Below are 23,894 nucleotides of genomic sequence, written 5' to 3'. Positions count from 1 at the left end.
ACATTTACTACAGGTGATTATTTTGTCTTGGAGAAGTACTGTTGTCATCAAGAAGGATAGATGAGAGGTTCTGTTCAATCATTCTGCTGCATTTGTCTACTTAATGAGGGTGTTAAATCATAGGCACATTTCCTATACTTTATCCTATACTTTTATATTTTATTGAGTGCTTTGGAAGGGGTGTCCCTTTAGATCGAATAACACATTTAGAAAAGATTTATGTAAGTTAGAAAAGTAGGAGAATTGTGGCAGATTTCTATGGAATAGTAATTGGCCTTAAGAAGGCCATGCGTATATTCTTCATATATAAAAATAGAAAATAGAATATATTGGAAATGCTGAGGCTGGAGGTGGAAGAGTTACTTCATATGGTACGTTTAACGCTCTTTCTTGAAAACTTAGGCAAAAATATAATACAATAGTATGCTAATAAAGATAAAAATTCAAGCATAGGCTGAAGCAGTTCCCAAGGATGGTTACTCTTGTGCTTCAGGTAAAAACATAATGTGTCACTCCCTGACATCAAGAATTGATATAATCCTGCTTTTATTATGTAGTGAAGTATGACTTTCTGGGTGCAGAAATTTTAGATCTTGAAGCTTCTAGTACAATGAAATTCTTACCTGGCTTCAGGAATATGCTTTGCTTTATACTGTTGTTCTTGTACAATCAATTCAAGTTTCTTCCTTGTATCTGTGTCAATTAATAAAACAAGTAAGAATTTATTATTTCCTCTCATGTGCAACTTTGACAGTATCTAGCAACTACTATGAAAAAGAATTAAGTTCCCCAAGTTCATATACAAGGGGAAGCAGTTCAGTAGAGAAATAGTCTACAGTTAGTTTGATTTAAATCAGTAAACTCGTTATTTCAGTGGAAACATTACTGTAGTACTGAATGTTACATGGTGATGCTGAACATCACAGGTTTTTGCTAGTAGTGTATGTAACTAACATAATGGTAAAAAAAAAAAAAAAAAAACACAGAATACTGTACTAGTAATGTACAAAGAGTTTATAAATCCCTTTTGTAGAGTGGGACAGATAATGAATGTATCAATGCAGTCAGTATTATTTCTACCTGAAAATCAGGAAACTGCACCTTAATTCACAAAATGAACTGCCAGAAGAAATTATGAAATCATTGACAGGGAGGTGTAAACAGCATCATGATTGCTTAGCCTGTGTCTGTCTCTGAGGTATTGTCGAGTAAAAAAAAAAAAAAATTTTCCTGGACCTTCATGCATACATACAAACTGAGTGACATAAGACGTTCTTTTAAAAGCTTTGTGTACATTTAAAGAATTTACATATTTTTGAAACACTATTTTAAAACAAAACCAAACCACCACCCACTGGTTTATTTGTAGCTTCCAAAAAATCTTTCTTTTGAAATTCTCAGCCTTGCATCTCTCGGGAGAGAGTCAAGATGGAGAGAAAGCAGATGATATATCGGTAGATTAGATTTGTGCCTGGTTTTTTAACCTTTCAGGATATCCTTCTCTCATATTTTTAAGGTTCCAATATTGTTTTTTCCCCCTAGGACCTTAAGAATTTGATTTGCCTGGAATGAGTATGTTGCTGTGCTTACCCAGATAGGTGTAGCAAATGTTGAGTTAAATTCCTTTTTCTGCTCAACTCCCACAAGTGTACAGGTCAGTCTAAATCTCTGTTCTCAGCAGATGTATACCAATGGGACGTCTAACACTAGTTTGAATATAGAGCCAGACTGTATGATCCTATATAGCAGGATGTTTGTTAGTTTCCTTTACTGATTACCTCAGATGGAGTTTTAATGATAGAATACTTTGATCTTGTAATACAAAAGAAAGAAAACAAATTAATATTGTATAATTAAATACTAACCTTTATCGTGTCCAGATGCCTATATAAAATGATAACACAGTAAGTATTTTTCTTTTAATTGCCACCTTGAATTACCTTAACAAACCCGAATATCTTTTCAATTTAAAACATTTTATAGACATTCAACTATGAACCCTTGATCACTTGATCAGAAATTCAGGCTAAATTCTCATCTCAGTCCACTGGCAACAATGAGAAATGAATGTTCAGGGGTATAAATGAACATAGGGTTTATTGCAGTGATCACCATTTCATGATCACTTTTGCACGTCGATAACTGACAATATGGTTCCTCATCGATTTTGTATGAAATCAAGAGATTGATTTTGATTGACTAGAGGCACACTATCTGAAGATTAAAATCAGTCATTTCTTTTCAGAGTCCTTAACTGATAGTGTAATTACTTTTGCTGTCGTGGCAGATACTTCATTCAAAATCACTGTGTGGAGAGTCTAAATACAGCGTATTATATTACAAAGAAGTGAATGACATATAGGTATCTATAGACCAGCGTTTGGTGCATTTTCACTGTATTTCTGTAGTATGGGAATAGTAACTATTTTGATTATTAATATGTTACAAGAATATAATTAATAAATATTAAAGAGTTTTTTTGCTCTGTGTAGATGTTGCTTCTTCAGTCTTCCCAAAAACTTATCTTCCCGTTAATGTTTTTGCATTTCTTAGAAATTAGTTTGTCTATTCAGGTTGGAAGGGACCTGGGCAAGTATCTAGACCAGACTTCTACTCAAAGCACAAGATGGCTGGTGAGGTTAGGCTCAGAGCTTTGCCCAGGTCAGTCTTACAGACATCCAGAACATAGTCTTCATTGCTTCTCTGGGTCACCTGTTCCAGCATCCTCATAATTATCCTCTTAATTTTTTTGTTTTCCTCTCTCAACCACACTGACCTGCAGTTTGGTGTCCAGAAACTTGGCAAGGGTGCATCTCATCTCCTCCTCTGGATCATGCTGAAACTATTTATATCTTAGGAGCAGTATGAATGGGAGGTGAACCATTCAAATCCAATTTTATTATCTTTTCCATGTTATGAGATATACAGTATTTCTCTTCAAGACGTAGCCAAACTATGAGCTTATTAGGAGCTGCAGTATTTGCACAGCTGTATAGTGCCCAACCAGAAATATTAATTACAGATGTAAGATGTTTATTGTTCTTGGGAGTGTTTTTTAATTTGGTTTCTGTAATGAATCAGTATCTGGGACATGGCAAAGCTTTTGTGTTAAAATATTATCTTTCTTGGTAATATTGTTTGGCTTTAAATGTGAATTACAATATTGCAATCAAAGCATGTTTTTAATAACCTCTCAAAGCGTAGGAGTTTCAAACCATTGGAGGAGTGAGGTTCTGGGACAGCCCTCTGGTTGGGACTGTGGAGAATTAAAATTCAAATCATTTTGAAGTTAGACTAGCTTATAGGTTTGTGATACGGCATCTGTGTTAGGAAAAGGCTATATTTAGCTGGTGTAGAGATTCCTTTATTTCCTGTTCTCCCTTGCAGTGAGATAAAAAGAATGTTACAGAAGTGTATTATGCCTTTAAAGGAGTTCATGGCATTGCCTCTCAGTTTCTGCCCTCTGTCTATAGGCTGCTTAGAGGTGTGGGCGGTGAGGGAGAGCTTTCTGTTGGCAGCCTTTGTTGGAAATGAGAGCACAGAGATTCTTCTTTAGCATTACTGGCCTTGAGAGCACACGAGTGCCTCTCCATTCTGCACAGCTTTCATAGACATCTGCAGCATTTGGCACTGATGAGATGCACTTTTATTTGGCTACTTGGGAAGGTTGCTTAACACTGTGTGCGCTTTTATTTCTGTAAGGAACTTCAGGATTTTAACTGTCGTTCACAGCATAGCAGTTTTGAAAGTACTATATACATTAAGAATAGATATATTTATGACCAAAAATAATTTGGTTATTATAGTGTTTTTTACCTACCAGGCTAAGTCATGACTGAAATACTGTTACACCAGAAGATGTGCAGCCCTGAACAGTGTATGGTTTTGGCAGTAATAATATATACAAAGATGATTACTTACTTCATTCAGGTCTCTAAAAGATGGATGCCTGGAAAAGAAAGAATTATATGTAAAATTTTCATTATCATAAAATAAAAATGACTGAGAACTTAAATACTTTAGTTACCTCATTCCTGAAAATTAACAGCCCTTGGCATTTTATTACTGCTATAGAAATTCAGAGGCTGGTTATTTTTTGGCATAAATTATTTGCAGGAAAAGGTTATAGACTTCCATAAAAAAGAGCAGCATCCACAGTATTAATTATCACAAATGAGAAAAGTCGCAATTAGGATTTATTCTGAGAGGAGAGGAGAAGAGATATGAACAGTTATAAGCTTTATTCTGTACCTTTTATCTTATTCTGAAAGTATTATTACAAACTTTAAAGTCAGGTAGAAGCAGGGTTTTTTGAAGACTGAAGATTTTCAAAAATGAAACATTCACATCAGCAGAAAAGTGTAGATAAAAGGAGATGCAAACCAGGAACTCAAGATACAAGCTGGTAAAGAGAAGTGGAGAATGCTCCTTCTGGTCCCAAATCAAGTTGGTAGTTGGGCATTTTTATGCTGTCTTCTGATGTGCCTGGTCAACAATGATACCTTTCTCTCCTGAGAGGGGATCACCAGAAAATATTCTGCCCCTCAAAATCACAGAATCACAGAATCACTAAGGTTGGAAAAGACCTATAGGATCATCCAGTCCAACCATCCACCTGTCACCAATGGTTCTCATTAAACCATATCCCTCAACACAACATCCAAACGTTCTTTGAACACCTCCAGGGTCGGTGACTCCACCACCTCCCTGGGCAGCCCATTCCAGTGCCTGACCACCCTTTCAGAGAAGTAGTATTTCCATTGTCCCTAAAGGGACAGTGTATCAAATCTGACCTATTTTATTGGATATCCTAGGTTTGATGAACACACATAGCATGTATTTCATAATAAAAGAGATTGAGGTCTAGATTTTAGAAGGTTTTTAGGAACATAAGATATGGATAAGCACCTGGTAATCTTCCAAAGGCTCCAGGTTTCTGAAAATTCAATGATTTACTAAATCATTCAAAGAGAATGCAAAAGGAAGAAAACATATAAAAAGCCCTGGGAGCTATGTTTCAAGACTTCTTCAGTGAGGAGGAGTCTTTTTTCCTTTTACCTGTGCTGAAAACATAAGCATGGTGGGTTAAGAAAGCAAGAGATTTGGGATCTGTAGAAGGAACGTTTCCGCAAGGGTAGGAGAAAGGAGAGGACATTTCAGGTTTGGATAGATGCTTTTGTGCTAACAAGTGATTTGTTAGCTTGGTCTCTGAGGTCATTTTATGACAAGCAGAAGACTGTGCTTAGAATGTTGGGTGCCTAGTAAAGTTAAGAGATAAGGAAGGGTTTCTTGCAGGGCAGGAGTCCTCCATGAGGGGACACACCACTTTTATGGCCCATCTACCCTAGGCATGTAGAAGTTTAATTCTCACCAAACCTTCCAAAACCATAGGATATGCCTGTATTTTTATGAAGGTGTTTATAAGAATGTATAAATGGTGGTGTGTATGATTTTATAAATCTTCCAAATCTTGTTGGAAAATGGAATGTGCACTCCTCAGTCATGCCTGCAGTTTGATAGCTTTGCTTACAGTCTGGCAGGTACTGGTGCAGTGCCACTCCTCCATACTGCAGTCCATACATGTGTTTTCTGCCTACCGAGCTGTGACTGGATTGGTGATGGGTGATAAGTATTTTGAGTGAAGTGCCTGTGTGGGAAATATGTGAAGTGCCTTCCTAGATCATGTGTGGTCTTAGTCTGTGCTACCCCTCTTACCTCTGTGATTGAAAAATCTGTTACCATTAACATATATATGCATTAGAAAAAATTTGGTATTTATAACTGCAATGTGGAATCTTGTGGTTATGACTTTTTTCTGCCTCCTTTCACTTCTAGAATAAGAAATTACTTGTATTTATATTAAAGCATTTGGCTTTGTAATAGGACCTTTCTAATCCAAGTGCTTTGCATACTGATGACTGCTGGCAAGCACAGCCTGTAGTAGTTCTCACAGCATTTGATTTATGTGCTGCCCTACCAAGGGGAAGGATCAGCCCTGGGATTTGGAACTTCTCAGTTATAGGTCAGGTCATACATCTGAATATGAAGCTACTTCATATTAATAAAATGTCTTAACAACCAACAGCTTTAAACCTAATCCATGAAAAAATTTAAGCGCCATTCAGGAAAAATAAAGCATACTCAGAGCTAGCTCTTTAAGTATATACTTGAAGTAAATTTCTTCATGGATCTGTAAGCTGCTTTTTTTTCTTCTTTCTTTCCTCATGGGATTTGTACTATAGGATTTGTACTCCGGTGACCTTTGTAAAAATGAAGCGAAATTCCACTTGAATTGAAATTGAAGGTATTTGGAGAAGGCTGGGTAGAACTGACATGGCTCAGTTGTGCCCAAATTTCTGGCTGCAGTAGGTTTTCAGAGAGGCACTGTGCATTATACGTGGCTGCCACTGGATGTGTATCAGTCCTGTTCTCAGCGTGTCCACCACCTGCCTAATTCATGCACATATATTTTGGTCACATGGGAGTGTGCATGTATCTACAGGGCAGTGAGCAGCACACTCATTTTCATGTAGCTCAATATATTAGATGAAAATAGCAGTCAATCTCATAATTTGACATACACGTGCTTTATCATACAACTGAACACAACTGCTGGACTCAGCCTCTATCCATGCTCTCCAAATGTATGAGTGTGTGTGTTTGTATGATGTAGGAGAAGCTGGGGGGGGGGGCTTTTGGTGTAAAGGATTGATGTGATGTCTGGAGCAAGATTTCTGGCTACAGATTTATCATCTCTTTGGCTGAATGTAATATCCTTGGGATATGGAGGTATTTCTGTATCTCTCTGGTACAGTTAGGGCATTTCCCCATACTTGGTTTTCCATCACCAGCTGTGCTGAGCAAATGCTATTACTTTTACTTAGAAGTGATTGCCAAACCTCTAAATACCAGTGAAAAAAAAAGTAGGACCTTAATCAAAGTGTTCATGAGAGTTTCATCTACTTTTCCACTCCTTTACCTCTTTACCATTATTTTGGCAGTTTTTTCTTTAAAAAATGCTGGTATCAGATTATGCTAAATACCACTTCTCTTAATTATTCACAGCTGTCTAAAGAATCAACAGCTATTTTCTTAAGTATAAGCAGAAGTGCGATGGAGAAGTCTGGTGGTTTTGACAGGGGAGAGTGTTTTGATTTTCAGGAAATCAGCATGAATAAACGTAGCAGTACCTTGTGGGCTTTGCTGATACTGGAAAAGCATGAGACTGGCTGGGTGTTTCCCTGGTGTGGAGGACATGGCTCCTTATCTTCGGTGCTGGAGGAAGTGGATGATACTGTTTTGGCAGTGTCTTCAGAGGCCTGGAAGAGCAAAGGGAGAACTGGAAGAATTTTTAGGGAATGAAGGAGGTGCAAAGACTGTGTTGTAAGTGCAAGCACAAAAGGGAAAACACTGGAATTTTCCAAGAGTATTTCAATGTATTTGTGCTGAGCTTAGCTCAGCTCCATGATTCAATAGCAATAATAATTTTGATTAATATTCTACATTTGCAATAATGTGCTGTACTGTCTTCTGTGCCACTCAGCACTGCTTTCATGCTCTTCTCCAGCACATACCAGCTTTCCAGAGTTGATATCTCTGGGTGGGTAAGGCCCAGCTGGCAAATGTCCTCCAGCTTACTTAATTAATAATATAGAATCATAGAATGGCTTGGATTGGAAGGAACCTTTAAGATGATCTAGCTTCAATCCCCTGCTATAGGCAGGGACACCTCTCTCTAGACCAGGTTGCTCACAATCCAATCTAGCCTGGCCTTTAACATGTCCAGGGTGGAAGCATTGACAACCTCTCTGGACAAACTGTTCCAGTGTCTCCCCACCCTCACAGTAAAGAATTTCTTCCTGATATCTAGACTAAATCTACCATCTTCCAGTTTAAAGCCATTTTCCCTTGTACTGTCACTATATGCCCTTATAAAAAGTTCCTCCCCTGCTTTCCTGTAGCCTCTTCAGGTACTGGAAGGCTGCTATAAGGTTCCCCTAAAGCCTTCTCTCCAGGCTGAAAAGCCCCAACTCTCTCAACCGGTTCTCAAAGGGGAGGTGCTCCAGATCTCTAATGAACTTTGTGGCCCTCCTCTGGACTTGCTCCAACACCTCAATGTCATTCTTGTGTTGGGGGCCCCGGAATTGGAATGTTCTATGGTTTTGATCATATTTTAAACCTGCTTACATATCCTACTGCATTCAATACAGACATTGAGAAATAAATTTAGCTGCTTAGCAGTTTGGGATTACCTTTCAAAATTGTTTTTTTGTAGCACCTACAATTGTTTGAGAGTGGAAAAAAAATCAAAGTTTGCTTTTTTTTTGTTGGCATATGATAGAAAAATTTATTCGTACATGTTCATGGAATAGAACTTGGTCCATCGACTGTGGGGAGTAAATGACTGCAGTTAATTTCTATTAACATGATTTGAACTTATTTAAAAAAAGAAAAAGATTTAAAAGACAGTGGAGATTATATTGTATTGTGAATAGAATCTAAGGAAATTAGATAAAGGAAGACTTCCCCTATCCTCGCTCCCTCCTCCTCCCCCCCCCCCCCCCAACAATTTGTGGCTGGATTGAACCTGATTCCAGATTTCTGGACTTCCTATGTTTGGAAAAGCGTGAAAGCTATTTCTGAACTGATCTTACCGTGGGGGAGGCAAGGGTTGCTAGAAAAGAAAGAAAGCAAAAATATGTTTGAGCTTTTCTCCCTTGTTTTACCAGCAGAAATATAAGTAGTTCAGATAAAGCAGGCATATCTGTGTCAACAGGCAAAGTTTTACGTATTCCACAACACATAACACATAGGTTTAAATATGCTTCTTTAAAATCATTGAAGAGTAAAAGATGCTATTGTAAAGCATGAATACAAATCAGTGAGGTAACATAGGCCTGCAGACTTCTCATCCTTTGGTTAGTGCTAGCAAAACTGGAGTGTGCTTTTTACAAATATATTCAACAGCATAATAGCCTGTGCAAATGTAATTTGAGAGACTGCTTACCTGGAGTCCGTATACTTTCACTCTTTCTCCTAAGATAATTATTAATAATTGTTAATTGAGTATTGTCCACATAATCTACAAGTAAAGGTATAGCTTTATCCCAGAATTGTTATTATTGGCACCCCACCCACCAGCTCATTGGCACCACATTCATCCTGCTAACACATCCACATCTCCACCATTTTTCCTGCTTCCTAATGGTTGGCATTAATTAATGTCAACCTATTTGCAGGGGCTGGAAGCTTCAGTGGTTCAGCGAGAGATTGTTGTCTGTGGGAGTGAAGGCTGAGGCTGCTGGAAATGGGGATGAGCGCGTTTTGTGTTGGCCAGACTGGGCTCTGAATTTTAATCTAAGTGCAGTGAGTTTTATTCTGTATTTTATTTTGCCTTCTCTAAGGGTGGATTCACAGATTGAAATGCAATTTAAAATTCCTTCTAACAGTTTGTACCTCTCTCCAATTAAATACTAGACTATGTATACTTAGATAATTGTGTCAGTCCCAGAAATACTGCAAATCTTTTTGTACTGCAGCCAGGTGAATCTTTCTAAATAACAAGCATTCATTTCATAAGGGACATAACTAGAAATTACCTGAAGTTAAAGCAGGAAAAAAGTATGTTTTATTACCCCGACTTAAAATATAAAATAGAGCAGTTAAAATAATCTTCATGCTACTTGATAAAACTGCATGAAGTTTGGTTTTGTCCCTAGCTTTCAATGTGACATATTTGAAGCTGATATTTGTTCAGGTATTTTGTAAAGTTCTGTTCTGAGACTGTGTGTGTTGATTTATTTGTGGGTTTTTTTGCTCGTTTTAATAAAAAATAAATGTTTTCTGTTGTTGCTCTTTCCAACTTTACCATAATTTGACTGATTTTAAATGCATACGAGACATGCTACTAGTTAAAATAAAATACACAGATAAGATTTTTACTTAGTAGAGTTTGGTTTGTTAAAATAGTTGTTGAAAAAAAAGTTTTTGTGATATTTATGCCATCTGGTGGCAAAGCCACTTAATAGCACTTTGTATGAGAATAAATGTTAGGCTATTTAATAACAGGGTAGCTATTTAAAAATAATAATTTACCCACAGGCATTATTGGCTGAGGAGGTACTCAAATATATGTAGGTTCCATCCTCAGATTGCAAAATTCAAGTTAGCTGCCTGCACAGTCCTTACTTCATCTCTCTTCAGCACATACCTTGTGCAGGCAGACAAACACATGAAGCCAACTTCAATTCATCGTGGAATTTGAGGCTTTATCAAAGCTGGCCAGCTGTCAGATGTATCTATATCATTAATTTCTGCAGATTTTGAAGGTGGCCTGCTTGATATTTCTCTTATTTCAGCTTTTGTACAAACTAGATTAGTATTTGCTCACAAGATTCAGTTTTTCATTTTGTGAACTTTATACTGCTTAATTTCTTATAGTCTGTGGGAATTATTTGGTTCAATCCTTTGAGTATGGAATAAAGGAAAAAACAAACAAAAAAAACCTCACAACCTTGATTGCATGGGATTCTTTGCATTACTTTTCTGGGCTTGTCAAATGTCTGAAAATTTACAACTAACATGGTGATCATATTTTCCTGGGTTGGTAATTGCATTCTTTCTGACCATAGTTTGGACATGGTTCAAAGATTTGAAATGATAAGTGAAAAATCCTAATTATCTTTCAAGGTGAATTGAATATCTAATTCTTCAGTTGTTGACAGTGTGATATGTTGCTATATGTTAAGTATACCAAAAATGTAGAGAAATGTATAGAAATAAAGTGTTTAGAAATATACTTTTAATAGGAACTTATTCTTGGTTAAAATTGTAAAGAATTTAATAGTTGCAGACCTCATTGAATTCCTAAGACTCAGACAGCAGCCTGTATGCAATTCAACCACAAGAAACAAAACAAATGAAAATGAAAGGCATATTTACAATTCAAAAATATAGACCTTTGAAACTAATTTAAAGTTAATGGCAAAGGAGTTGAGAAGCAAATTTACACCAGGTAATTCTATAGATTTAATGTATTCTGAATAGAAGAATATTGTCAGGTAGCTTTTGTAAATATGTTGGTTACTCTGAAAGTAATGCCTTCTATTTATTTCCGTGGAAACGACATCAGATACAATGAGCTCAAATTCTCTTCAAAATACTATTTTGCAACACGCTGTCATTAGCTATGAATTTTTGCCTCTGATGCTGTGGGCTATTATAATAAAATGGGAGGCATTATTTTTGGAGCAGCCCTCATACATTTCTATTGAGAAATTGAGGTTCTGGATTAAAGCATATCTACTTTTTTTAAACAATTACCTTAGTATTGGGTTGTTGAAATAGTGCTCGAAATTTAGTGCAGCAGGATTATTTGGGCTGCTGTTCTGAAAACAGTCTTTTCTATCATCTGCTATGTCTGCTTGTGTTTCAAAGCTAAATATGGAAGCACTGTTTTCTGACTGCAGAACCAAATAGATTTTCTTAATTATACCTTCAACATTTGGTGCGTTCCTCGCCTCTAGAGCAGACTTATGTTTCTGTAAATAAAATCAAATAAAGGTGTGATATTAGGCATCATACTTGAAACTGTAGCTAGTAAAAACAGTGCTATTCTTGATTGAGATGCTGCAAATAGTTTGTAGATCCATTCTTGACCTCAGGCATCAACAAAAGAAGGTGAGCTGAGAGGACGTTATTGCATAGCAAAACAGGATCCTACGTGACCTTGCAAAAATCAAATTCTTCATGGTTAAGACTTCAAGTGGAGTGCATGTAGCTTTATGTGATATTATAGAATAGAGGAAATGCATTTGCAAACAGTGCTTGAGGTCTTTACTTACAGGCAAGTACTGAGGGGGCTGAGGTGGGTTACTGCTTGTGTGGGTAGTACCTGATGTCTTCAGACAGTGTTTATCTGTAAAAGAGGAAGAAAAAGCAATCTTGAGTAATGCAGTCTTTTGAAAGATGCTGTCTTTCAAGATGAAGAAATTTTAATGTTTAGAACATGGTTTTGCTGTCAGGCATTGCCATTTTTATAGCGCTTTCATTTTGCCTTTCCTGATCTTCCATATTACTTTAGTAGTGGTATTGATCACCTACCTCACAGTGGTTAAAAAACAAACAAAAACCTTTGTTAGCTGGTACGCAGTTAAGGTACGATTAAGCTGTGAGCAGATCTGTGAATTTGCCCATTATCTTGAATGAGTTGCTGGGGCTTAGTGAGAGGTGAAGGGGTTTGCTCTTCAGAGAACTTTTAATTTTACTCTAGCTTCTAATAAATACTGCACTCGTGGCCCGCTGGAAGAAATATATGAAGTGTGAACTGGCATGTGTTCTCAAGTCATTAACTTTGTATCTCAAGGGCATTTTTATTTTTCTAGGAAAGATGGCAAAATGGGATGGTATATGAATTTTTGCCTTTTTGAAGTACATCTCAAAACCTTTCTTCACATCTGCATCACATCATGTTTACTGGGCATAGCACACAGGTAAAAAGCAGCATTTTTTTAATTTGGTTTCTTTCTTTTTTTCAGGACAGTCTCGCAAAAACAATAGAAGGTGCTGTTTGTGGACTGAAAGTGTTTTCTACTAACCAAGATAAAAAGAATGTAAGTTACTTTAGATTTCTAAGTAAAATACCTAAAAGAGTCTTTGTACGTTATAGACTGTCGTTCTTCAGATAGTGATCAAGTCAGACATCGTACTTGCTTGGCAGGGGAGCCACTGTGATGTGAGGCTCATCCCCTGAACTCTAGGTGTATTTACTCCTGTGAGTAAATGCAGGAGATTTGACTGCATAATTTGTGGTACTGGGGAACTTTTGTTTTTTGGGGGTTTTATTTGTTTTTTAATTTTACCAGGGAGACCTTACAGCTCCCTGAAAGGAGGTTGTAGTGACGTGGGAGATAGCCTCTTCTCTCAGCAACTCGATGAGAGGTAATGGCCTCAAGTTGCACCTTTTCCCTTCAGAAAAGGTGGTGAGGCACTGGAATGGGCTGCCCAGGAAGGTGTTGGGGTCACTGTCCCTGGAGGTGTTCAAGAAATGTGGAGATATGGCACTGAGGGGCAAGATTAGTAGTACATAGTGGAGATGGGTTTGTTGTTGGACTAGATGATCTTAGATGTCTTTCAACCTTAATGTTTCTGTGGTTTTATGATCAAATACACTCCTACAAAAAAAAAAAAGGAAAATCTTAATGGTATTTGATGTGAACTGGAGAGAGCTTTCATATATATGTATTGATCCTGTATGTTCAAGATATTTTTGGCTTCTGCTTTCCATTCTTCCTCATCTAAAATTTTTCTCAATTTTAGAGTAATTTGAGATCTTTGTAATATCTTCTTTCTAGAGAAAGGTATCTGGAATAATATTTTGTTTCTGTAGGCTGATATTACTTAGTTATGTATGTTTGGGCATTAAATTTGACTTCGGATTGCTTTAGTAACCCGAACTGTGACTAATGCAACTATCTTGTAAGGTTCGGAATGCCTGAGAAATACATTCTAAGTACTTTTTTATTACTGATGTTGCGAGTGTCAGAAAATGCCTTCGACAAGCCTGCTACATTTGTTCATCTGCAAATTATAATCTGGAGGAAACTTTTTAATGTTTTTAGTGTGTTTTCCATCTCAAAGTTTACTAGGCTTAAATAAGTATGCTTTCTTGTAATTGTTGTGGGTTTGACTAGTCAGATTTTGAAGATTGCCTTCATGATTTCGTTCTATGATCTCATTCAATGCTGTAATGAAAAAAAATCAGCAATTATTAATTTAATATAATATAATGGAAAAGAAGAGTAAGCTTTGAATATGAAATTGAAGATAAAGCTCTTCTCTTGTCCCTTCCCTTAGTCTTTTATTTTTCAATTAAATTAAATTCTATTAAAAAAAAAATAGAAAAAACAATACAAAACCTGAGTGAAAACACAAAAAATGTGTACTGTTCCTATTTGTCTATATTTGGCTCACTTCCTGCAGACAAAAAAAAGTTACCTGCATATACGGAATCCTGTTGAGGTTTGGGAGGAAGGATTCTCAAATCTTGGGCAGCCTCCGGAGTGGAAGAACTTACTGTCTCATAAACATCTTCATCCGCATCAGATAGTTTGGAGGATGATTTTAAGTCATCCTGTTCCCTCTTTGTGAAATGTCTGTCCTACATAGAAGGGCAGGATATATACAGATAATACAAACAAGTTTAAGTTCAAGATTAAATTAATATTTAGAAATACTTGAGATCTGGAACCAGGTATCTTGGTACACAGTACATTTTCTGGTGGAAATTGATAGGTTGGAAAATAATTGAGGAAGTGTTTTGAGGATCTAAACTTTGAATTTGATTAATAGCAATTTTGTTATGTACAAGAATATATCAACTAGTAGTTCATTGCACATTTCATGGTCTAAAATAAAAACGTGAATTGCTTCTGAGAGTTCATACTAGAAAATTAGCAATCCAAGAGACTCAAGATGTCTCTAGACGTGCCTATCCTCTTGTTCCAGATTGGCTAAAAAATTCTTCCTGGTGTTCTGCTCTGCCCTTTGTGCTCACCATTTACATGCTGGGACAGTGCTGTTGGTTTCTTTAAGGGGAAATGCACAGACAGCGCAGAGTTGAGATTACTGTTGCATCATCTCAATTGAAGGTACCCAAAGTTCAGCAAATAATGTTTTACTACCAGAGACAGTATAGGTGTATCCACCCACTGTGTACTTGCGGCTTCCCTGATGTTTGTTTTAATCTGTTCTTAAATTTCCTGCTAATGTGGAATCAATATCTTCCCGAGGTGTTGTCTTCCACTAGCTACCTGTCCTTTCTGTTAATGCTTCTTCTCAAGTGCTACAAATTATACCAATTTGTTTCACCCTCCAAGGGCACACACAAATAATTGACTATTAACCACTTTATTTCAACTTTTATTATACTCAATGTTTATAATTATATTTTCTTTTAGTCTCACTCCTAGTCTAAACAAGAACAGTTCCTTAAAGTCTTTTCTGAGCGCTCAGCCAACTCAAAGGATTTTGATCCTTATATTCCCAGTATTACTTTTTTTGTCAACTCTTCAAGGCTATGCACAGCTTTATGAAAACATCAGGGAGGTGTCCAAGAATATACTGTTTTTGATGATACATATCAGGGTAATGTTTGTCTTTCTATAACTGCAAATGTTAATAAAAAAAAAGTACCGCTCTGCCCCGTACACACCACTGCAGGATACATGGGTTTGCTGGGTAACCATTTCAATTTCAGAAGCAGACCTCTGGGAAGTGCAGTGAGGGTGGATATTTTATTTCAAACAATTGAAAATTTTACAAATATTTACAGATTTTTACAGTTTGTGAAATTTTCTTCTGGGAAGTGCCAAAGACCTAACAAAATTTAAGATACATCACATCTACTGTTTTCTTTTTTTCCAGAATGGTTGTATTTCTTCTAAAAAGAAAATTATTTTTGCTTGATGAATCATTCTCCCTGTTCACATTAGCAGTATTTTTTAAATAATCAGACTTTTTTTTTCCAAAAAATGCTTCCAAACTCCGATAGCCTCTCCAGGTATCCAGTAGACCCTCAGGATCTGCTTTCTTTTAAAATATAAAATATAAAAAATAATAATAATAAAAAAAAATTGAAGTTGCCCGTTTCTCCCTGTTGCTTTAGGAACATTTTAGAATGATAATCAATTAGTGTCTCAGAAATTACTTCAAATTCTTCTTTAGATGACTTAGTAAATGCCGGCTGTCCTAGCAGTTCTTTCCCTGTACTGTTCTGTCCCATTACTGCCTTCTAGTTGGTATTAATTCCATGTAGTATCTGACTGTAATTAATTAACCTTTCTGAAGCAGCCAAAATATTGATTATATCAGCTTTCTTCAGTCATCCTTTATTTGTTCAGCTTGCTCTTGAAGCAACAGATCTGTGCTCTCTTTTCCTCTTTCTCTAACTTGTAAGGTATTTGCAGTCTTTTCTTATACATCTGACATCTGAAACTTGAGATCAGCTTTCATGTAGAAGTGGAAGGACATTTAAAATATGTACTGTTATCTTTTCAGGTTTTATTTGCATTAGTTAGTTATTAAACCTTGAGGTTTACAATTTTTGTGCTTGTTCAGCTTGACTTCTGCTAATTTTGCATGATCTTACAATAAAAGTAGTTCAGATACATACTGTAAGCAGAAAATTAGGTCAGTTCTTTGATCTATCTCCCACTAATGCAAAGTAACAGTTGTTCTATGTACTTAAAAAAAATAAAATAAAAAAAAAATTCCCTTACTGTATTAACATTGAGGACTACATTTTGTGCTACCAGTGTTGTAGCCAGAACTCACATCTAGAAGTGAAAGAAAGAGGAAAAATTTAGGAGGTACAGATACTTACAGTACAATATGTATTAGCTGGAACATTCCTCCTTTTGTTTTCTATATGAAATGGAGAAAAAATGTCAGCAGATATCATTCTGTTGAAAAGGATACAATAACTAGTAGCTTACATAAAGGACTAAAAGTATGTCATCAGTACAGTATTTTAGATAAGTTGTTTAAATAGTGGAGCTGATGCAAATCCACCCATGACTGCTCACAGAAAACACGTGCTTGAGCTCCTACTTGTTTTCCAAGTTTTGCTGCCTGGTGCAGAACTGCAAGGTTTACTGCTGTTGAGCTTGGGGATCATGGTCTGGAAATCCCTCTTCTGCATAAAAATATGTCTTGTCCCTTTAGTGGTTTAAGAAAATCTGACCTCCTGCTTTCAAGATGGAACTAGAAAAAGAATTGTGCTGATGTCTTTGGTGTAATAGCACAGCATCTGCAGCTCTTGCCCAGGAGGTGAGAGTCCTGGTTTCAGCTTGAGAAGCTCCAAATCCACAATTCCCAAAATCAAGAGCAACAGCTATCAGGCCGCAAACTGTTGCAACTGGTAGCTGTTTGCTAATGGATGTTATCTCATGATATCATCAAGAAAGCACACTGCAGATCCAAAGGGACGATGAACAAGCAAATGCATTCATTTAAGAGTCCTTAGTTTAGCCCATATCTTGATTTACACTTTTAATCTGGGGACTGGTGAATGCAAAACAGTCACAGTATGTACGTACCCAGCAAGTGCCCTTGTCCGGGGGCACAAACCCTTGCACAGCCTGTCTTTAGCCTCAGATCTTGCGTCTGTGGCTGCATAATGGTCTGCTTTCAAAAGCTGAGCATTAAAGTTCTTCTGTCAAGAGTAACTTACAACATACTCCTTTTCTAGTTTCAGTGCTGAAAGTAGGTTGTCAGATTATCTTGTGCTGCCCTAGTAACCTGTCTTCCAACAGTGTTCTCAGAGAAGCCAGTCTACATACACAGCCTCTTTAAAATTATTGAAGGTATTATTTTTAAGGTTTAAATAATGAATGAGCCTGTTATTGCAGAGTGTTGTATGCCCCAGCAGATGGCATTCAATGTTCATTTATACAACACAGATAGTGTGTTAATCTCTTACATAGATGGTCATGAATGAGAGGCAGTTATTCATGTGAATTAGTTGTCTGATTTTCTGTTTAGCTATGCTGATGTGGATCAGAAATTAGCTCAGTTAAATCAATGACACTGAGGAAAAGTGATGTAGATGAGAGGATAATTAGGGCCAATATAAAAATGAAAAGACAGTTGCAGTCTTTAAATAGTTGTCTTTTTACTTCTGTTAATAAAAAATGTGATTCTATCTTCCACAGTGAACAACAGAATTGAAAAATAGTGGTAAACGTTAAAGCTATTAAGCCACACATTTCATGACTTAACTCTAAAAGGGGGCAGATGTGAGCCTTCAGGATGATTTATTGATATTTAACATCAGTTTACAAACTGATGTCCAGGTTAGTCTATAATCTATTCTGTTACTCAGCAATCACCACAGTTTGGAGGAACTGCTGCCCTCCCTCTCCTTTTCCCTTGAGAACGTGTGCTTTACACAATGCCAGTGAAGGAAGAAGTAGAGTTGCTGGTATCCTGTGGACATTCCTTTTACATGAGATGAATTCTCAGATATTTGCTTTGAGTTAGCTACAGAGTGTGCAACAGATTTAAATTACAGGAGGAGCAATTTCTGAATGTCGTTTTTGTAGTAAGAATGAATATTTCATTTTGTCACCTATGCTAGAAATATTGGGCCATAGACATGCTAGACATACTGCAATGAAAAATGCTGGGTAGGTAGTGAAACACTATCAAAGAGACTCACCACTTAGGAAGAGATGATTTCCGTTATTTACTATATATACATTCTAAGTAGATGGGGCCCTGGGCAATCTGATCTAGTACTTGATCTAGTAGCTGGCAACCCTGCCTGTGGAGGGGAGTTGGAACTTTATGATCTTTGAGGTTTGTTCCAATCCATACCATTTTATGATTTTATCATTCTAGAACTTCAAATTCCCTGACTCCCTGTTGTATAGGTATGAAAGAGGACAGAATCACTGAATCATGGAATGGTTTGTGTTGGAAGGGACCTTAAAGATTATCTAGTCAGATGCTACTTACTAGAGACTTTTCCAAAATTAACCTTCTTGCCCAAAGTCCCATACAAACTGGCTTTGAATACCTCCAGGCGTAGGGGATTGTTAGCTTCGCTGGACAATTTGTTCCCTCATCATGAAGAATTTCTTCCTCGTTTCCAATCTAAATCTACATGCTACAGCAGCAAAGCTGCTGCCTCTTATTCTGTTACTACAGGTTCTTGTAAGAAATCTCTCCCCATTTTTCTTTAGGCTCCTTTAGTTATTGAAAGACCACTGGAAGGTCTCCCTGGAGCCTTCTTTTCTCTATCCTGAGCAATCCCAACTCTTCTAGCAATTTTTCATATTTTTACCAGATAGTTTGCAATCAAGGGGATGTTCTGCCATCAGTATTTTTTCAGTGAAATATGACAACTTACACCCGGCAGGACTTTTCTCAAGCTATGGAAACCGAACACCTCCTGCTCAGTATTAAGATTTCTTATGCTACAGCCTCAGTAAAATTAATAGATGGAGTGTGTCAGTTGTAACAATGGTAAGGAGTTATATTTCTATGGCATATGTGTGGGTGGGCTTCTGCCAGCTGACAGAATGTCTGATGCAAAAGGACAAAAGAGAAGTAGTGATTTTTTAATTAATTTGCAATGAAATAGAATTGCATGCATTTTGTGGCAACCTTACTTACTTTTCATTAGTGACCTAAAAAAGTCTGTTCAAAAGGGTGACAGGTTAACAATTTGTGCTTGAAAACCCAATATCAGACTTGCATCCCTTATTTAAATGAAAAAGCAGAAAGTAAATCTGTTTCCATAGACTTTGAGTTATGGGTGCGCTGTGGTTTTTTTCAGTCATTTCTGTGGTGTTTCAGCAAGTGACAGAAAGCGATAAAATGTTGTGGGCTATATTTCAATGAATCTTGTGATACTTACTGAGTGTCTCTTAGCCCTCAAGTAGAAAAAAAAATGTAGCTGAAAAATGGCAAGGAAGAATCTGCATAGGAGTTTTCATCAATATTTCTGGTCTAAAAGTACAGTGTAAAAATGTCAGTATTTTCCTCTGGCCTCTAGAGACATTAGGTAAGGCAAGCAAAACCTTCGTAAATCATATGTCTATAATTCCAGAACCAAGGAAGAGACTAGGCAGTCTTCTCTTCAGAGACTGTGAAAAGCATGTGTAAAAAAATGCCACTTTTGTGAGCTTTTGTGGTATGGCTAGTTATCTATACAGTATAAAAGATATACTGCTAGATTGTTGAGTTATATTTTTCCAGAACTATTTTTTTTTTCCAGCCTTAAATCTAAATCTTATGTATTATATTGCATGCATTTGAGAAAACTTCACACAACACAGTAAACATAGTGTACCAAATAAATTTATCTGGATGGTTGTGCCCCCATTTAGTTAGATAATTTATGTACTTTGCATTAAACATCTCTAAGCTCAGCCAAAGTTGTGAAACGCAATACTATTTTTCAAATGCTCAAATAGGATCTGTGCTTAAGAAGTAAAAGGGATTCAAATACTTAGTACTGCTTAGTACTGACCATAACTATCATGGAATGAGATTCAGAGCTCCTACATCATTGTGCCCTTGGAACAACAACAAAACAGATTATTTTAAAAGCGGTGCATCCTTTTAAATTCCCTCAATTGCATTCTAGAAGTTATCAGCCAATGTGAGGTTTTCAGTTTCCAGCAAGATGATGACTCATATTCAGCTTGTTTCAATGTATAACATTATGAAGCCAACATATTTTGGAGCAGTCTGGAACTAAACGTCTTCTTACTTTCTTCATTAGCAGGTATTCAAGAACTTAGCTTTCTTTTCCTTCTTTTCTTGCAACTACTTAATTTTTGCTTGTTTTTTTTTTTTGTTTGTTTGTTTTCTTTTCTTTTCTTTTATGATGTTAAAATATTTTGGCCCTTCTTAGTTAAGAGCTATTATTGACTGAGTAATCAGTGTGGCAAAAAGATATGCTGTAGTACTTCTTTTTTCAGTACTAAAAGAATTTTACCTTTTGGATGTGTTTCCAGATTCATTTCTGCAAACAAACTTGGGCAAGAACTAAGGACATAAGAAAAGATCCACTTAAATTTTAGAAATTACCATTGATCTATGAAAATTTTCAAACAGTCTAACATAGCTGAACAAGTATAAGCTGCAAGTACAATAATTTAAACTTGAAAAATAATTTGTTGGATACAGAAATTCAACATTTTTGGCAATTTCTTACAGCCTCAAATTTGGCAAGTAGAACTCTACTGGTACTACAAATATTAATTTTAGACATAAGTGTTGCAACAATCTTATTAATGCTTTTACATCTTCAGAACATAATTTGAGGGATGACTTTGCTTAGGGAAATAGGATCTAAATCTCTTTTAGTATGTAGCTATGCCACTTCACATGGCTCCTTTCCCCTTTTGCCAGCTCCCGTAGGTATCACAATTTCTCCCAACCTTGTCTTGATATTATTCCATCTTGCTTTAGGATGGAATTCAGCTAGTCAGAGTATGTGAGATACACTGAGTTCAGAAGAAACACATTGACAGGTCTTGATTTAACCCTGTTGTCAAGGATGATAGTTCTCTCACTATCTCCCTCTTTAGTTGCTGGTCCTTGGCCCCATGCCAGCCTGACCAGCAGCGTAAACAGATAATTGCAGTACTATAATTCAATATTCGGAAACAACAACTATTTTTCAATGAATATGCAGTCAGGGCTTACATTGGGATTGTATTAATACACTCTTGTTTTACCTAGTTTCTGAACACCCTTGGAATTACCCAAAGTTTGCGAAACAACTGAACTTCAAGTGCCCCACTATTCTAATTACAACATAATTTCTGTTAGCAGCAGCTTTTGAACACAATGAAGCTGAGTGGTTTCCTGTTCAGTGAGTCTGTAAACCACAATAGATTCATTTGGTCTTTGCTGTTTGCTGCTTAGAGCATGGCCACATTAATAATAAAGCTTCTATTGAAGTTACTTATCGGCACTTTAAACAGCAATTTACTTACCTATTTTTTGGCAAAGTTTTCTTCCTCCCATTTGAATCTGTTGGGTGCTTTATCATTGCTTTCCTGTTAGTTCTGCCACAATTGAACAAAGCTTACTGTTAGCAAGCGTTAGTAAGTGGAAAAGAAATGTGAATTTAAAATGAAATTATCAAATCTGGGAAAAATGTATGTAAATGATTCCCATCTCTACCCCAAACATGACTTACTTTCTTGTAGATATAAAAGTAACAGAGACCTGTTCTTTTGGCTCCCTGCTTCTGGTTGCTCTTGAGTTTAACTTTGAAATCTAATTTACTCATTTAAAATGATATTGATCTGAAATACAAAGTATTTCAGCTTTTGCCCCTTAACTACTGGAAACTTCAGTGTTAGCAGCAAAGGAAGATTATCTTGCCAAATGATACCTATAGATTGTCAAGATGGTCATGTTCTCTTGAACTCTTGGGCTTAGTCCCAAATTCATCTAAATTTGTAGATTCTATAAACGGTATTGCCAAATAAAGATATTCTTCCTTGTATATATATGCTCAAAAATTCTCAAAATAGAAGTTCTGAATATGTGAATGCATAAACATTTTGTAATTCTCATAAAAATACCAATGGCCACAAATGCAAAGACAGAAAAGTTAGAGTTAGGAGAGGACATGATTTCATTCAGTATAAGAAATATTTTTGAACACTGGCTATAATTGAATTCTGAACTTTGTGTATTTCTTAGTTTGCCAGACAAGACCTTTAGAAGCTTTGTCCCTAGCCACCAGAAGTATAAATGGTTAAATTTTTCTGCTGAGTTATCTCTGTAGAACATCAGAAATACAATCAGTTAACTGATTTCTATCATCTATATCCTCTTTGTAATTCATGTATAATCTTTTTTTTTTCCTTTAGGAGAACCATTCCATTCTTCACAAAATTCTTCCACATTCCTTTTAATGAAGTGTGTATTGCAAATGCAAACCTCTACTGCATGTAAGCATTATGAGTGCAATGAACACAATTTTTGTGCATTTGAATTTGCAGCATTCCTCCCCAACTCTTCTGTGTGGTTTATTTCCTATTGTACCTGAAAAATGACCTTCTGCAAGTTCTGCCTGCCTACAGTTGTGAACTATTTTGATCAGCTTTGTATGGCTTTGCCTGCATGTGGGATGCAGCAATGAGGCTGAATACCTCTTTTGATGGCTACATCTGTAGTCCTTCAGAACTGCAGATGTTTTAAAGGTAACTAATAGCATAAAGTGCAGGATTTATCTGAAACTCACTGTGGGTTCAGAATGTAGTAAAATACCTACCTTGCCTAAAAAGATTTCAAAAGTCCTCCACCGCTTATTGCTTTAAAGTATTTCGATACAATTTCTTAAAGTTTCTATGACTACAGTGCTAAAACATTTTGCCTTCCTAGGATTTTCTTCTTTCTCTTGTCAACACCACTGTTGACACTGTCACTGAAGTGACATTGCTTCCTCCTTCTGCAAAAGGCAATGAGAAAGCTTCACCTCATGTAACTTAAGAGGCTATGTTTTAGAATGTTTTCCACTTATTAAACATTCCAGACCAACCAGATGCAAAAACCTAAATTGTCTCCAACAGTGCAGGTTAGTGGCACAGAGAGAGCAGCAAAACCTATTTAGTTCAAGGTTCAGTTTTCATCGTGTATGGCAAGAACATATACTGAGGAGAAAATGTAGGCTGGGCTTCCCATTATGTGATGTTTCACTAATATTTAATGGCAGACAAACTGTTATGGAGCATGTAAAGACATCCAAATAACATTTACATTAATGTAAATTGAATTCCTCTCAATGGATTATGTTGCAATAAGCTATGATTAATACGTGTTGAATTGGATGTATAAATGTTTGTGTTTCCAAATTTCAGAATTTCCCAGAGTCATGAAATGCGTAGCTATATTATGCCATCTGGAAATTTATTTACTTCAGAGCATTTAAGGCGATTATTACTAGGGTAAATTTTACTTGCTAGGAGTAAAAAATGGCTAAATCAATAAATGAATGGTTTAAAAAAAGGGAAAAAAAAAAAGTAATTTTCTTTCTGCCTTTATTCTCTCTTTTCTTCTATTTTAATAGTGAGATAACAACAAAAGTAACTATCATGTTCAGAGGCTCCCCTCTGCCTGCAGTACTCTACATGAAGCAGCTCAATATTGCCTGATATTTTGTTCCATGAATTACTGTGCTCCAAACACTCTGCCATACTTCTGTGTTAAATCCTTCTTCATGAGAGATTGTAAATGCCATCATTTGGCCCAAAGTATTCAGAAGCAATTCCCTATTGGTTAAACATTATTGCAGTTATCTGTTTTTGTAGTTACTTATTTTTGCAGCTATTTGCATATTTATTTGGTTTGGCAGAGATGTTTGA

The 23,894-nt window shown here is 36.4% G+C and overlaps 1 protein-coding gene across 1 annotated transcript in view; it reads right to left on the bottom strand.

Moving 5' to 3' along the window:
* CLNK (cytokine dependent hematopoietic cell linker) overlaps positions 1 to 15,781 on the bottom strand; it is a 30,228-nt gene extending 14,447 nt beyond the window's left edge. Inside the window, exons 1-10 of the mRNA XM_090140112.1 lie at positions 15,707 to 15,781; positions 13,996 to 14,158; positions 11,844 to 11,917; positions 11,495 to 11,540; positions 9,008 to 9,036; positions 8,655 to 8,674; positions 7,191 to 7,319; positions 3,922 to 3,949; positions 1,866 to 1,884; positions 624 to 693 (exon numbers count right to left, since the gene is read on the bottom strand). Of these exons, the coding sequence (XP_089996238.1) occupies positions 624 to 693; positions 1,866 to 1,884; positions 3,922 to 3,949; positions 7,191 to 7,319; positions 8,655 to 8,674; positions 9,008 to 9,036; positions 11,495 to 11,540; positions 11,844 to 11,917; positions 13,996 to 14,158; positions 15,707 to 15,781 (653 nt within the window). The remainder of the gene's footprint in view (positions 1 to 623; positions 694 to 1,865; positions 1,885 to 3,921; positions 3,950 to 7,190; positions 7,320 to 8,654; positions 8,675 to 9,007; positions 9,037 to 11,494; positions 11,541 to 11,843; positions 11,918 to 13,995; positions 14,159 to 15,706) is intronic.
* Positions 15,782 to 23,894: the final 8,113 nt, after the last annotated feature.

This window comes from Phasianus colchicus, chromosome 4, assembly GCF_987193195.1.
Source record: "Phasianus colchicus chromosome 4, bPhaCol1.hap1.1, whole genome shotgun sequence".
Taxonomy (NCBI): Eukaryota; Metazoa; Chordata; class Aves; order Galliformes; family Phasianidae; genus Phasianus; species Phasianus colchicus.
The sequence above is the reverse complement of the archived record's forward strand: the minus strand, read 5'-3'. Positions and strand labels throughout refer to the sequence as shown.